Below are 12655 nucleotides of genomic sequence, written 5' to 3'. Positions count from 1 at the left end.
ATATCTATCAGATTGCTGAATATGAAGGAGATCGGATCATTTTTATAGCCAAAAGGAACAAATCAATTTGCAGTGGCTACGCAGCGTCCGACGACCCGCTCAGACTGGTTTGCTGTCTCTCTCGCACGCACTCTTTGTCGTATCGTTTAATTTTAGCGGCGTCTGCCGGAGGATAGCCATACTGACTAAGTATCAGGTATAAATGTTGAGTTGCGGTCTCCGCAGCAGCTCACAACTTTCCCCCTCGTTATTATTTGAAAAGAGGAATAGTACGGTCTCGGAAAAATCAGTACAAAAACTTTGAACTTTTTATCAACGTGTACCTTCTCATAATGATCAGGGCATGCTACTATCGTAGTCATGTCTGCAACGATTCCCTGTAGTCCCCAAGTATGATAGGCACGGGTATGATTCTGATAGAGAACGTGATAGATGGTGCTTTATACCGAGAGGTCTCAGGCCTGGGTTTTGTTTAATTTAGTTTGATCCTCGAGTTGGACTTGTAGACTTTCGTTTCTAATTTATTTTAACCACAGAATCTGCAACATGCGTTCAATACATATGTAACTCTTATCGTGTATTAGATTAATAGAATTACTTTTATTTTACAATCCTGAAAAATTTTAATGAATAATTTATATATGTATATGTATGGGCGTTTCCAATAAGGCCAAAAATTTAAAAGGCAATCAATACACACTTCCATATACTTTTGTCCAGATATTATTTTCTAAATTAATTGAAACACAATTACTTCAACCACTTGACATATAATTTCGTTAACTTTGATCTGAAAACCTTTTAAAATAAGCAAAAGTTAACTTTCTCCTATAAGAAAGGTGATTCTTGATATAAGTTGAATGTGAGGTGATAAGGTAAAAAAAATGGAACTATTTTACGTTCGCGACCGGGTCTTTATTCAATTTAAGAACACCAATAAGATTATTGTTTGAGATGCCAAGCTTTTTTGGCACCAATTTGTTTCCAAAATAAAAAAGAGAACTAGGTTAAACTTTATAATATATATTTGATTTTGTGGCTGAGCTGAAGCCGATTGCTTGCTAGGGCCAAATAGGTAAGAGGTATGCAACCGATGCGCAGAGGGGTTAGCATGGAACTAAAACACGAAGGCGGCAGATCATGTGATTGCCGAAGTGGCGGCTGCAGAGAGCCCCTTTAGCGGGAGAGCGCAGCAGCTCTGCAGAACGTCAACGCATGCAAAACATAGGCGGCTCACTCTGCTCATACAATAACAATGTTTAAATTTACGGTTATTCTTCGGCGGCTGGCCCGAACATACTCCCCCCGTTGGGAGCTAGTCTCTCAACAGATTCCTCCTGATGTTTCCTGAGGATGTCTTCAGGTCAGCGACGCGCCACACTCCTTCCTTGCCCATAACGACATCGACCACTCTAGCCAGTGGCCAACGCGTTGGAGGAAGATTTTCGTCATGTTGAACTATGGAGTTGCATGCCGGAACTTTTTTTAATTCAGAGCACATTTGTCGTAACTCTGACATTCCAGCAGACATTATTAGCATATCTTTCCAATATGGGTCTAAGTCATAGTATACGATCATGGTCCACTCAGAAGTTGCTATTCTTGGTGTTCCAAGCTTCTCATAGAATATTCCAGGCTTGTTTGCGTATTGTGTCACATTTATTGACTGTGACACTGTTAATGGAAGCATGAGCAACAGCACTAATGATGTTGATGTTAATATAGGTAACAATATTCTTGTTCGCTGTTTGGGTGGCTCATCATTTTCCGTGCTGTCATTGATCACGTTGTTGGAACGTTTGATTGCCACATCTTCGGGAAATAGCAGCGCTACACGAGTGATCGGGCGCTTGTATACGCCAGATGCTGTCTTAACATCAACTACTCTTACGTTGTTGTCCTGTCCAGGATATGTCTTAATGATTCGACCCATTGGCCACTTCATTACTGGAAGTTTGTCATCCTTCACCAAAACTAATAGTCCTTCAGGTACGTTTGGTGAAGCGGTCTTCCACTTATGCCGAGCTTGCAATTCTTGGAGGTATTCCGCAGACCATAGTTTCCAGAATGAACGCTTTAGGCGCGATACCAATTCTCAGCGCTTTAACAATGTTTTTCCATGTTGATCAACATTGACGTCAGTGGCGTTGTCAATGGTTCAACAATCAAGAAGTGTCATTGGGTGAGTGCTGTTGTATCAGTCGGGCCATTTGACATTGGAGTAATGGGTCGAGAATTGAGAATCGCTTCAATTTCGATTATCACTGTGCTCAATTCTTCAAATGTCAAAGAGGCTGAGTTGGTGGTTGTTATCAACAGCTTCTTGATGATTTTACCGTCGCTTCCCAGAGGCCGCCAAACGATGGAGCTCTGGGAGGAATGAATTTAAATTTCACTTGTTTTTAGCTGTAATGATTCCTGATCAGAGCACTTGCCCATGAGCTGAATATAGATTCTTCTAATTCTTTGAGCTGGTTGTTTGCATCCACACAGTCGCAATGAATAGTTTGGCACTTCCCACGTCTGCTTAAGAATCGTCGCAGGGCTGCCAAGAATGCATCTGTGGTCAGGTCGCTTACCAGCTCCAGGTGCACTGCCTTTGTGGAAAAGCAGAAGAACACCACATGCCTTCGAGGGTCAACCTCAAGCTACTACCTTCCGCACCACGCTGTCTTCGAGCCTGAGAGCACTACCACGAAGGTCTTCGTGGTATTTAACGCATCCAGCCCTTCGACCAACGGAGTGAGTTTGAATGATCTTCTGCACGCCGGCCCGGTCCTCCAATCTGAATTGACGCTCCAGATCCTAAAGTGGCGTTATTTACGGTACGTGTTCAACGCGGACATCACCAAAATGCATCGCCAGATTTGGGTTGATCCGAAATTCCAGCGACTATTATTTCGAAACAAGGAGGGACTTTGGAGTCAGGTGTGCTCCTTTTCTTGCCATCCGGGTGTTGCAACATCTAGTAGGCGACGTCCAGTCCAGATTCCCGAGAGAAAGTTACATTATCCGGTCATTCATGTTTGTCGACGATGTCCTAGCCGGAGCTAAAACTCTCGGGATTCGCTGGAAAGCGACTTCAGACGAGTTCTTTTTTGTCCCTCCTGAGCTGGCACCTGATTCGTCTTACACCAAGCGAGCAGTTCTGTCCTAGATCGCAAGGTTGTTCGACCCCGCGGGGTGGTTCGCCCCATTCATTGTCCGGTCCAAGATCTTCATGCAAGAAATCCAAGCTTCCAAGCGAGATGTGCCAGCGCTGACAAAGTTTCCCGCGGGGTTACCGTTCTCGACGAAATCCGTATTTTTTTGGACGTTGACATGCAATGACTGCATCTATCAAGAGGCGATGCAATTACTGCACCGTCAAGTGGCCCGTGTGACACCAGCAGAAGGCTGTTAAGCGCGGATCCCAGGCAAAACGCAGCCCTCCTCCCGCCCAACCGACCGAGGGGCGCTGCCGCATGACGCGCGGTGCGTAGCCGAACCAAACGCGAGCATGCAAGAAAGATAGATATTAGACTAACATTCGAGGAAAATTAGCACTAAACTTATTAAGAAATTAAGCATGCAATAAAATACAAAATACAAATACCACTACAATTACTAATTACTAGAAAGTTGTGTAAGGATTAGTAATTTAATAAGAGGAAGAGAATTAGTGGAGGATATAATATGGTAGAGGGAATTATAATCCGAGCATAAGACCCTAAACGGTTCATGCAAGGAATAATTCGATCTACAAAGTGGAAGGAACAACGGTATAAAGTTTCTAGTCAGTCTAATAGGAATCGTGAAGTTTATGCGGCTCAACAGATCAGGGCTGTCTATGTCACCCCTGATCAAGTTGTGCATAAATATCACACCAAGCATTTTTCTACGGTTAACTAAGGATGGGAGGTTCACTAATAATAGTCTACTAGAGTAAGATGGGAGTCTTACACCCGCATCCCAGTTAAGGCCCCGCAGAGCAAAGAGTAAAAAGTTTTTCTGTACTGATTCTATACGGTCCTGGTGTACTTTGTACTGAGGGATGGATTGGATTGGCTCCCAACCAACGGTAAAAATCAAACATAGTGGGTTCTGCGATGCATCCGATAAGGCTTACGGTGCCGCGATCTACGTACGCATTGAGGTTGACCATCTCTTTGAGGTGCAGCGTCTCACAGTTTAGAGCTTTGCGGTGCAGCGCTTTTTTCCGAAATGGCGGCGGCTATCCTGCGACCGATATTGAGAAGTGGTGTCACGTTCCATCCGAACAGAACCCCGCGGACGTAGCCAGCAGAGGCGTACCGTTACAGGAGTTAGCTGAGAACCAATTCTGGTGGCACGGACCAACTTGGCTGCAGAGGGGCAGAGATCAATGGCCAGTACCCGTTAACAACTCTCCCATTATGACCTCAGAGCAGAGTACTGTTAAGCTCCATTTCGCACAAAACCCAGCCGAAGACTTCCTCGAAGGATTCTGCAGTCTGGAGAGAGCTCTACGAGTCCGTGCATACATCCTGCGCTTTACGAAGCGCTGCCAGAAATTAGCCACCGCGCAAGAGGGCCATCTTACGAGCGGCGATAGTACCGAAGCTGTCTTACCTGCCTAAGTGGTAAGCGTCCAACGCCAAGGTCAAGTTCTACCCTAAACATTAACCCTTTCCTAGACCGTCATGGGTTTATCAGAGCATGCGGCCGTGTCGCAGGTTCTGAAATGCTAAAATATGACGAACGACATCTAATTATTCTTCCATAAAACATTCGGTGGTGCACCAACACTGCTTTCCAGTGACTTCCTTGACCCGCTTAAGGACTCGGTGACTGATGCGTATCGCCATCAGCGGGAGCTCCACATATGGGATGGGTATGGGGTCTATGTGAAGCCGGAGTGAAGAGTTTCAAAACTCTCTTCTACAAGGCCACGTTCACTCGGAGGTATACGTTTGATGAGCTTTCTACGCTGCTCGCGAAAATTGAAGCGTGCCGCTCTCAGCGATGTCCGACGATCCGACGGAGTTGCAACATAGTGAGAGCAATTTGCTGTCAACCTTCGGGGACTTCTGGATCAGATCGCTTTCTTTAGAACCTACAGGAGGTTCCTCATGATCTTCTTAAGTGACGATTAGACGTTCCCCACGAACGCTAGTTGTCTGCAATAGCTTGTCAATGCATACATGTTGTACGTAAGTCTTTACGAAAATTTACATATTCATCCGTTTTATCGCGAAGTTTGAAGTCTTTTTTATTGAAACGATTCCACGCATTTTCGATTGCCGATATTTTGGCTTGAAAGTAAGAGGCCTTTTGCTTCCTTTCTTGGGGATCTCTTCTAAAGTTCCGAATGCGCCTTGATATCTCCTCGCCAATATCTTGCTGCACATCCATTGCCATATCGGCAGCTTCTTCCTCCTTTGTGTATCCATTCTATCTGTTTGTACTTCTTACTTTTGACCCGTTGGGAGTGTTTTATATGCTTCGCAGCTGGATACGCTCCGAATCGCAACCGTTGTCGGTCAAAAAGGTAATAGTACAGGTGATGTGTTGGATGGAGGGATTTGTGCTGTTTCCAATCTATGGAACGCATGAACAACAAAAATTGATAGCCTCGATGGTAATCGAATTCTGTAGCTGTTTTTTTGTGGGCTGATAACCTGAATATGTCAGATTTTCCAAAGTTATACTTATTGGTAGGAGATGCTACCGTAAGTGTATGGCCTGGTACCAAATTTTACTGAAGATTTCCTGTTGACTTCTTCAATCTGATCTCCAGATCGAATCCTTTGACTATATCTTGTCTGACAGTTTGAAGGGATGACCACGGTCGGGGGTCACCAAATGTGAATGTGTATGTGTGTGTAGGAAGCTGGGATGTATACGGTACATAAACCGTCTACAGTTTGGTCGTCGCAACTAGAACTTGAACCAGTTGGACTGCGGAGTGGGTATCCTACGGTGCGCAAAATGAGGATCTGAAAACACGGCGACAGCCTCTGATGATTGCGATGGGAAAATGAGTGACAGGCAGTTGTGGTACTGTTTCTGATACTGAGTCTTATTGAACGAATGCATCTCTTTATATAGCTAGCAGTTCTACTCTTATTGTATGGGAAGGAACGCACAGGTTCCTTGTGAGTCTATTTTTAGATAGGGTGCACTTACTCTGTGCGGCGGTTACATTTGGAACACCCCCGCTCAGACCATTTTATTTTTATTTTATTTGTCCTAATCTCAGCCCATCCCAGCTCAATTCCAGCCTTTTTCATGGTATTACTATTATGTATATATTATAATAAAATTAATAAATAAGAAATATATCTATTAAACTTACCACTGGAATTTGCTACTCCTTCTTGTTCCATTTTACATTTATTTTCATCTGTTTTATGCTGTGATTGTTGATGTTTTTTGTTCATTTGGTCACAATCATTGCTTACGTTTTCGCAGCTAATACCATTTTTTTGTTGTGAATGACAATTATTTAGAGCTGCATTTGAAAACCATCGGCTAACTATCGCGTAGAAACGTGCGGCGTAGGAACATTCAAAATGGATGGAGAACTAACTGGGAAATTTCCGGAACGGCAAAACCTTACAGATCATCCCCGAAACGGATGGTGGAGTGTTGTCAGTATAAATAGCCTATTAATTCGGATCTAGAGGCCTGGCATATTTGTGCAAAGTTTGAAGTCACTATCGTTAAATTTTAAATACACACAGGTGAATTTTTCCATGTAGATATATCTGTTTTTTCGCTGCACTGCAAACCACGTAAATGGCTGCGTGTAGACCACTGATGTAAATAAATCTATATAATTCCGTTTCAGGCATTCCACTGAAATAATATTAAATGTTGTATAGAATTATCAAATTAAATGAGTACCATTAATGTCTTTCAATCGAATATAATCTATCGATAATTTGCATATAGACAGTTCTAGCCGGTGATTTTTAGACTACGTGTCTAAAAAGAAAATGTGTGGTTGATCGGTTTTAAGTTTTAACTCTTGTCTGGCTTGAATGAAGATATGAATCGAACGCCAAAAATGATAAACAGTAAAGTCGCTGGCTACAGCAGCCTTATTACGTTTTCAATATTATTAATAGCCTGGCTAGCCGGATTTTCTTCACGCCTCTTTGCTGTCATACGATTTGAATCAATTATCCATGAGTTTGATCCCTGGTTTAATTATCGAGCCACGGCTTACATGGTGCAACATGGATGGTACAAGTTTCTTAATTGGTTTGACGAACGAGCTTGGTATCCATTGGGTCGTATCGTTGGTGGAACCGTATATCCAGGATTAATGATAACATCTGGAGGAATTCATTACCTTCTCCACGTACTCAACATTCCCGTCCATATTCGTGACATTTGCGTATTTTTGGCACCTGTTTTTAGTGGCCTAACATCAATTTCCACATATTTATTGACAAAGGAGCTATGGTCGTCTGGAGCTGGATTGTTCGCTGCAAGTTTTATAGCAATTGTGCCCGGATATATTAGCCGCTCAGTGGCTGGATCGTATGACAACGAAGGAATAGCTATATTTGCTCTTCAGTTCACATACTTCCTATGGGTGCGTTCAGTCAAAACAGGATCCGTATTCTGGTCGGCAGGTGCTGCAATTTCGTACTTTTACATGGTTTCTGCATGGGGTGGATATGTATTCATCATCAATCTAATTCCTCTACATGTGTTTGTGCTACTCATAATGGGTAGATACTCGCCCCGACTGCTGACGAGCTATAGCACATTTTACATCCTTGGACTTCTTTTTTCCATGCAAATACCTTTTGTTGGATTCCAGCCAATACGTACAAGCGAACACATGGCAGCACTTGGCGTATTCGTGCTTCTCATGGCTGTGGCTACGTTGCGTCACTTGCAGTCTGTATTATCGCGACACGAATTTAGAAAACTGTTTTTTGTGGGCGCTCTGCTTGTTGGCGTAACGGTATTTGTCGCAGTAGTTCTTCTTACAATGTTTGGCGTTGTTGCACCATGGAGTGGACGATTTTACTCACTTTGGGACACTGGCTATGCAAAGATTCATATTCCAATAATTGCGTCTGTATCGGAACATCAGCCAACCACTTGGTTCTCATTTTTCTTCGATCTGCATATTCTTGTATGCGCTTTTCCGGTTGGTGTCTGGTATTGCATCAAACAAATTAACGATGAGCGAGTTTTTGTGGTGCTTTATGCCATAAGTGCTGTATATTTTGCCGGAGTAATGGTGCGCCTAATGTTGACCCTAACACCTGTGGTATGCATGCTTGCTGGTGTGGCATTCTCCGGATTGTTGGACGTCTTTCTGCAAGAAGATTCTTCAAAACGTATGGGCAGTGCCATGAATGCGGTCACAGAAACCGATGACCAAGAAGACTCTATAGAGAGGAAAACTTTATATGATAAGGTAAATATATTCACATTTAACACAGTCGTATCCCTCCATGTAATTCTGCATAAACTCTGAGATCTCTTTATCTTCGATAGAGTACCCATAATTTGAATTTACACCAAATAGTCCTTTATGTTTTTTCTTTTATTAGAAATCTGAAAATGTTGCCACAATCACAAGGTACATACCTTGCTATCCCTCAGTTTATAATACTTATAAATATTTACATAAGTATGTATGCTTTGCGCTTATTCATACAAGTTGAATTTTCAAGTCTCAGGGTCTGAAACTGTTCCTTTTGTTATAAAACAAGGAAATTTAAAGTTTCAGTCCGACTCGACAACGTTTAGAGGTGACGACTTGAGGTCAAAGTTTAAAAATACGATATTTGGCCAAGGTTTGTATGGCAGCAAAACTATATACATTTTTGTTTCCCGGCAAGTCCAATTCCCTTATTCCCACTACTGAAATTTCGGTAAGGCGAAATTTTGAAATATACGTTTTATAGTGAGATCTAACAGGAGTGTGTACACCAAATTTGGTTACTCTAGTCTTAATAGTCTCTAAGATTTGTGGATGTCCCAGATTTTCGTCTTTTACGGGGGCGCCCCGCCTATTTCCGGGGGCGAAAATCTGAGTTATTCACAATTTTGAAGATGCGAGAATACAAAAACGCCGAGTCATAGAGAATTACTATATCTAGCTGACTGGACAATATAATTCAGATCGGATAATTATTATAGCCAGAAGAAACAAATCAATTAGTCCTGAAGACTTTACTGCAGAGTAATTAAATTTAATTTACAATGAATCAGGCCCATTGAAGGTAAAGTCATTATTGTTTACTAATCGATCAGAGATTCCATTCTTTAAATTCACTTCAAATTTCACTCTGGAACAGTTCGTTATACGGAATTAGTTATTCGTTATAGGAATTGAGAATACAGGTTTAGGGTAACTTCGTATAGATATAATTTTGATTTGATAATTTTAATTAAATTTGATAAATATTTTTGTTTGAATCTGATTAACTTTGATGATGTGTATATAATGTCTTATAATTATTCAAACTACCACTTTCAGGCTGGAAAATTGAAACACCGAACTAAACCTGATTCACCACAAGATAATGGAATAAGCTCAAATTTAAAGAGTATTGTGATTTTGGCGGTTTTAATGCTGTTAATGATGTTTGCTGTGCACTGCACCTGGGTAACTAGCAATGCGTACTCCAGCCCGTCCATAGTGCTTGCCTTTCATAACAGTCAAGATGGGTAAGTAAATTATCTTGTGCCGCTAGTCATTATACCTAGTGATCTTAGATACATACATAGATAAAGCTCCGGTTTGTACGATATCTCCTTCCTCTCGCAGACATCCTTCACTCAAAGGTATACCGAAGATTACGCAAGGGATGGTTAGACTACTAACCATATTATAGCATTATTTGTTAAACCTCTCATTATCACTGCATGCTTTTTCCCAAAGGTTTTATTGCTGGTCTCACACTCAGCGATTGCTAAATTTTTAATGTCAGTTGGACAATAAGCATATACAAAAATTATTAATCATTTTGTTCTTCAATTCCTTGCTTTAACAAAAATTTTAGATTACAAATACTCTAGTAATACATTTTATTGCTTTTAAATAATTTGTGGCGTTGTAATGGGAATCGAGACTCTTTTTGCAACCTACGTGGAATATGTAATCAGTAGATATATATACATATACATAAGCGGTGCGTACTGTACAGCATCATACACCGATGTTACACCAATGTGAACCAATTATGACGGGTGTCTCCGGTAGGGTGTCAGTTCAAAATAGTAAATTTGTTCTCCACGGCGTTCCCTTGGGCCCGTGCTATCCCTCTTTTAATATTACAGTCGGCTATTGTTTGGTACTATGTATATTTGGTAGTTTGTTATTGAACCTAGTAGTTTTTGATTAAATTTGTATTTTTTTTTTTCAGATCTCGCAATATCTTGGATGATTTTCGGGAGGCATATTATTGGCTTTCCCAAAATACGGCTGATGATGCAAGAATAATGTCGTGGTGGGATTATGGGTACCAGATAGCTGGCATGGCAAACAGAACAACTTTAGTGGACAACAATACCTGGAACAACAGTCATATAGCACTAGTCGGAAAGGCTATGTCTTCTACTGAAGAGAAGTCATATGAAATCATGACATCTCTGGATGTTGATTACGTTCTTGTAATATTTGGTGGCGTCATTGGGTACTCTGGTGATGATATAAACAAGTTCCTTTGGATGGTTAGAATTGCCGAGGGAGAGCACCCCAAAGACATTAAAGAAAGCGATTACTTTACTGATAGAGGTGAATTTAGGGTAGATGCTGAAGGCGCTCCAGCCTTACTTAACTGCCTTATGTATAAGCTAAGCTACTACAGATTTGGAGAGCTAAAACTCGACTATAGGTAAGTATCCACATTTCTCGCTGCTGTGAATTAATATTTGACTATTACCACAATTTTAAAGATAACGAGGGGGAACGTTGCAATCATACCAGTCGTTGCAATATTTCTAATTGAGCCGTCGTCGTCGCCAAAACTTATATTTTGGCGGTGATTGGCGGCCCAGCTATGCGAGTGTGCAGGGGGCTTTCCCTCTAGTAATTTAATATATTTAAATACATTTATTTTACAGAGGACCATCCGGATATGACCGAACTCGTAATGCAGTTATCGGAAATAAAGATTTCGACTTGACTTATCTCGAAGAAGCTTATACTACTGAGCACTGGTTAGTGCGTATATACAGGGTCAAAAAACCATTCGAGTTTAATAGACCTTCTTTAAAAGGCACCCAAAGACTTCTTCCCCCAACTAACTTTATATCTAGAAAGGTATTGTAATCAATTTACACTCTTCGCAATGTACTAATGAATATACATTTTCCAGAACTCCAAACGTCGCAAGGGTTACATTCGAAACAGGCCGGTTGTAGTTAAAGGAAAAAGAACTTTGAAATAAATTCTAAATATATTTAAATGAATATATCGCCAATCTATGTCTTTTTAATGTTACATATACATACATATATGTATGTATGCTGAATGTGGGTTTTCTTGCTACCCAAAAAAATTTGTAAAGCACTCAAAGTGTTACTTAAAAAAAAATAAATACATGGTAAGGGGGGAGTGGGAGCGAATTTTCGTGTCTGAAATTTTCGTTTCCCTTAAGCTGCGATACAATTTGATACAAAAAACTATACTAGAGCATTATATACTTCTCTATAACTGTGGGCTTTTTTTTAAGGGTTTAGTACATATTTCTGGTGCCTGTGTGCACTCAGCATGCAGAATCATATGCGGAAAAATTTAAATGATATGATAGCCTTAACACGTCCCAAGAACTAATTGAGCAAATAGTCATGTCACATAATGTAAGATTCAGGCATTCTTGCACATTAGTATGTCCTCCGTCATACTGTTTGCATTGGATACCACACAATTTGAAATCGGCCAAAAAGGGGCTCGGAAGATATAGAATTGAGGAAAACCAGCTTCCAAATACCACATAGCGCCACTCAATACATTTTTATCCAACCAAAAAATCGAATCAAGGGGTTATCTTCCTTGCAGACATTTACTTACGTCTGGAATCTTTTTGTGTTCAGCTATCAAAACAAATTCAACTGATAAATTAGTATAAATGAATCGGTAACAACTAAACAGAGTTTGAACGAACAAGGCTGATGAACTCTTGTTGTAGAGATACTTCCTTCTGAGTGCCAACAGTGTTTAGTACCAAAGTTCGTTTTCTCATAGTTAGGCGACAAACTGAAATAGCAGCCTACTCACCTGGTATTGTACCAGGATCAAGATTTATTTCAAGTAGACCTAATTCGGTAGATTGGTTCCTGAAAAAAAAAGTATAAGAAAAGTCATTGATTGTATGCAAAAATAGGTGATTGGTAAAACCAGTACATAGAGGCGTTTTTAGGATTGTATTAGATCCAAGCTGATACCATTCCATGGATTCATAAATAATTTTGAAAAGTGGTTGCTTGTCGGCATGAAAATATCCCAGAATACCGTGCATTAATTCAACACCAGAATGTGTCATGTTACAAGTACGATAGTTATATTCACAGGGCATAATGAAAAGTTTTTCAGGATAATAATAAAAAAGTATATTTATAATGTCTTGATCGCCCCATATAATACTCAGCTTGTACTCTTCATGTATTGCAACGAACCTAAAAGCGAGCGAGAGAACGCCGGTTCTGAGCTGGAAAA

The 12655-nt window shown here is 40.8% G+C and overlaps 1 protein-coding gene across 1 annotated transcript; it reads left to right on the top strand.

Annotated features, from left to right (window-relative positions):
- The first annotated feature begins 6992 nt into the window (after positions 1 to 6992).
- LOC6591682 (dolichyl-diphosphooligosaccharide--protein glycosyltransferase subunit STT3B) lies at positions 6993 to 11420 on the top strand. Its single transcript, XM_002016730.2, has 5 exons — positions 6993 to 8404; positions 9473 to 9663; positions 10362 to 10832; positions 11062 to 11260; positions 11316 to 11420. The coding sequence occupies exons 1-5, from the start codon at positions 7013 to 7015 to the stop codon at positions 11385 to 11387; spliced, it is 2325 nt and encodes a 774-aa protein (XP_002016766.1). The 5' UTR covers positions 6993 to 7012; the 3' UTR covers positions 11388 to 11420.
- Positions 11421 to 12655: the final 1235 nt, after the last annotated feature.

The sequence above is a fragment of the Drosophila persimilis genome, unplaced genomic scaffold (assembly GCF_003286085.1).
Source record: "Drosophila persimilis strain 14011-0111.01,24,50 unplaced genomic scaffold, DperRS2 tig00000000-arrow-pilon, whole genome shotgun sequence".
In the NCBI taxonomy this organism is placed as follows: Eukaryota; Metazoa; Arthropoda; class Insecta; order Diptera; family Drosophilidae; genus Drosophila; species Drosophila persimilis.
The sequence above is the reverse complement of the archived record's forward strand: the minus strand, read 5'-3'. Positions and strand labels throughout refer to the sequence as shown.

Bases quoted from the DNA above. Each gene is read 5' to 3' on its own strand.
- LOC6591682 (XM_002016730.2), top strand. From the start codon at position 7,013: ATGAATCGAACGCCAAAAATGATAAACAGTAAAGTCGCTGGCTACAGC. The intron at 8,405-9,472 runs GTAAATATATTC...TACCACTTTCAG, and splicing joins GGAAAACTTTATATGATAAG to GCTGGAAAATTGAAACACCG. The intron at 9,664-10,361 runs GTAAGTAAATTA...TTTTTTTTTCAG, and splicing joins TTTCATAACAGTCAAGATGG to ATCTCGCAATATCTTGGATG.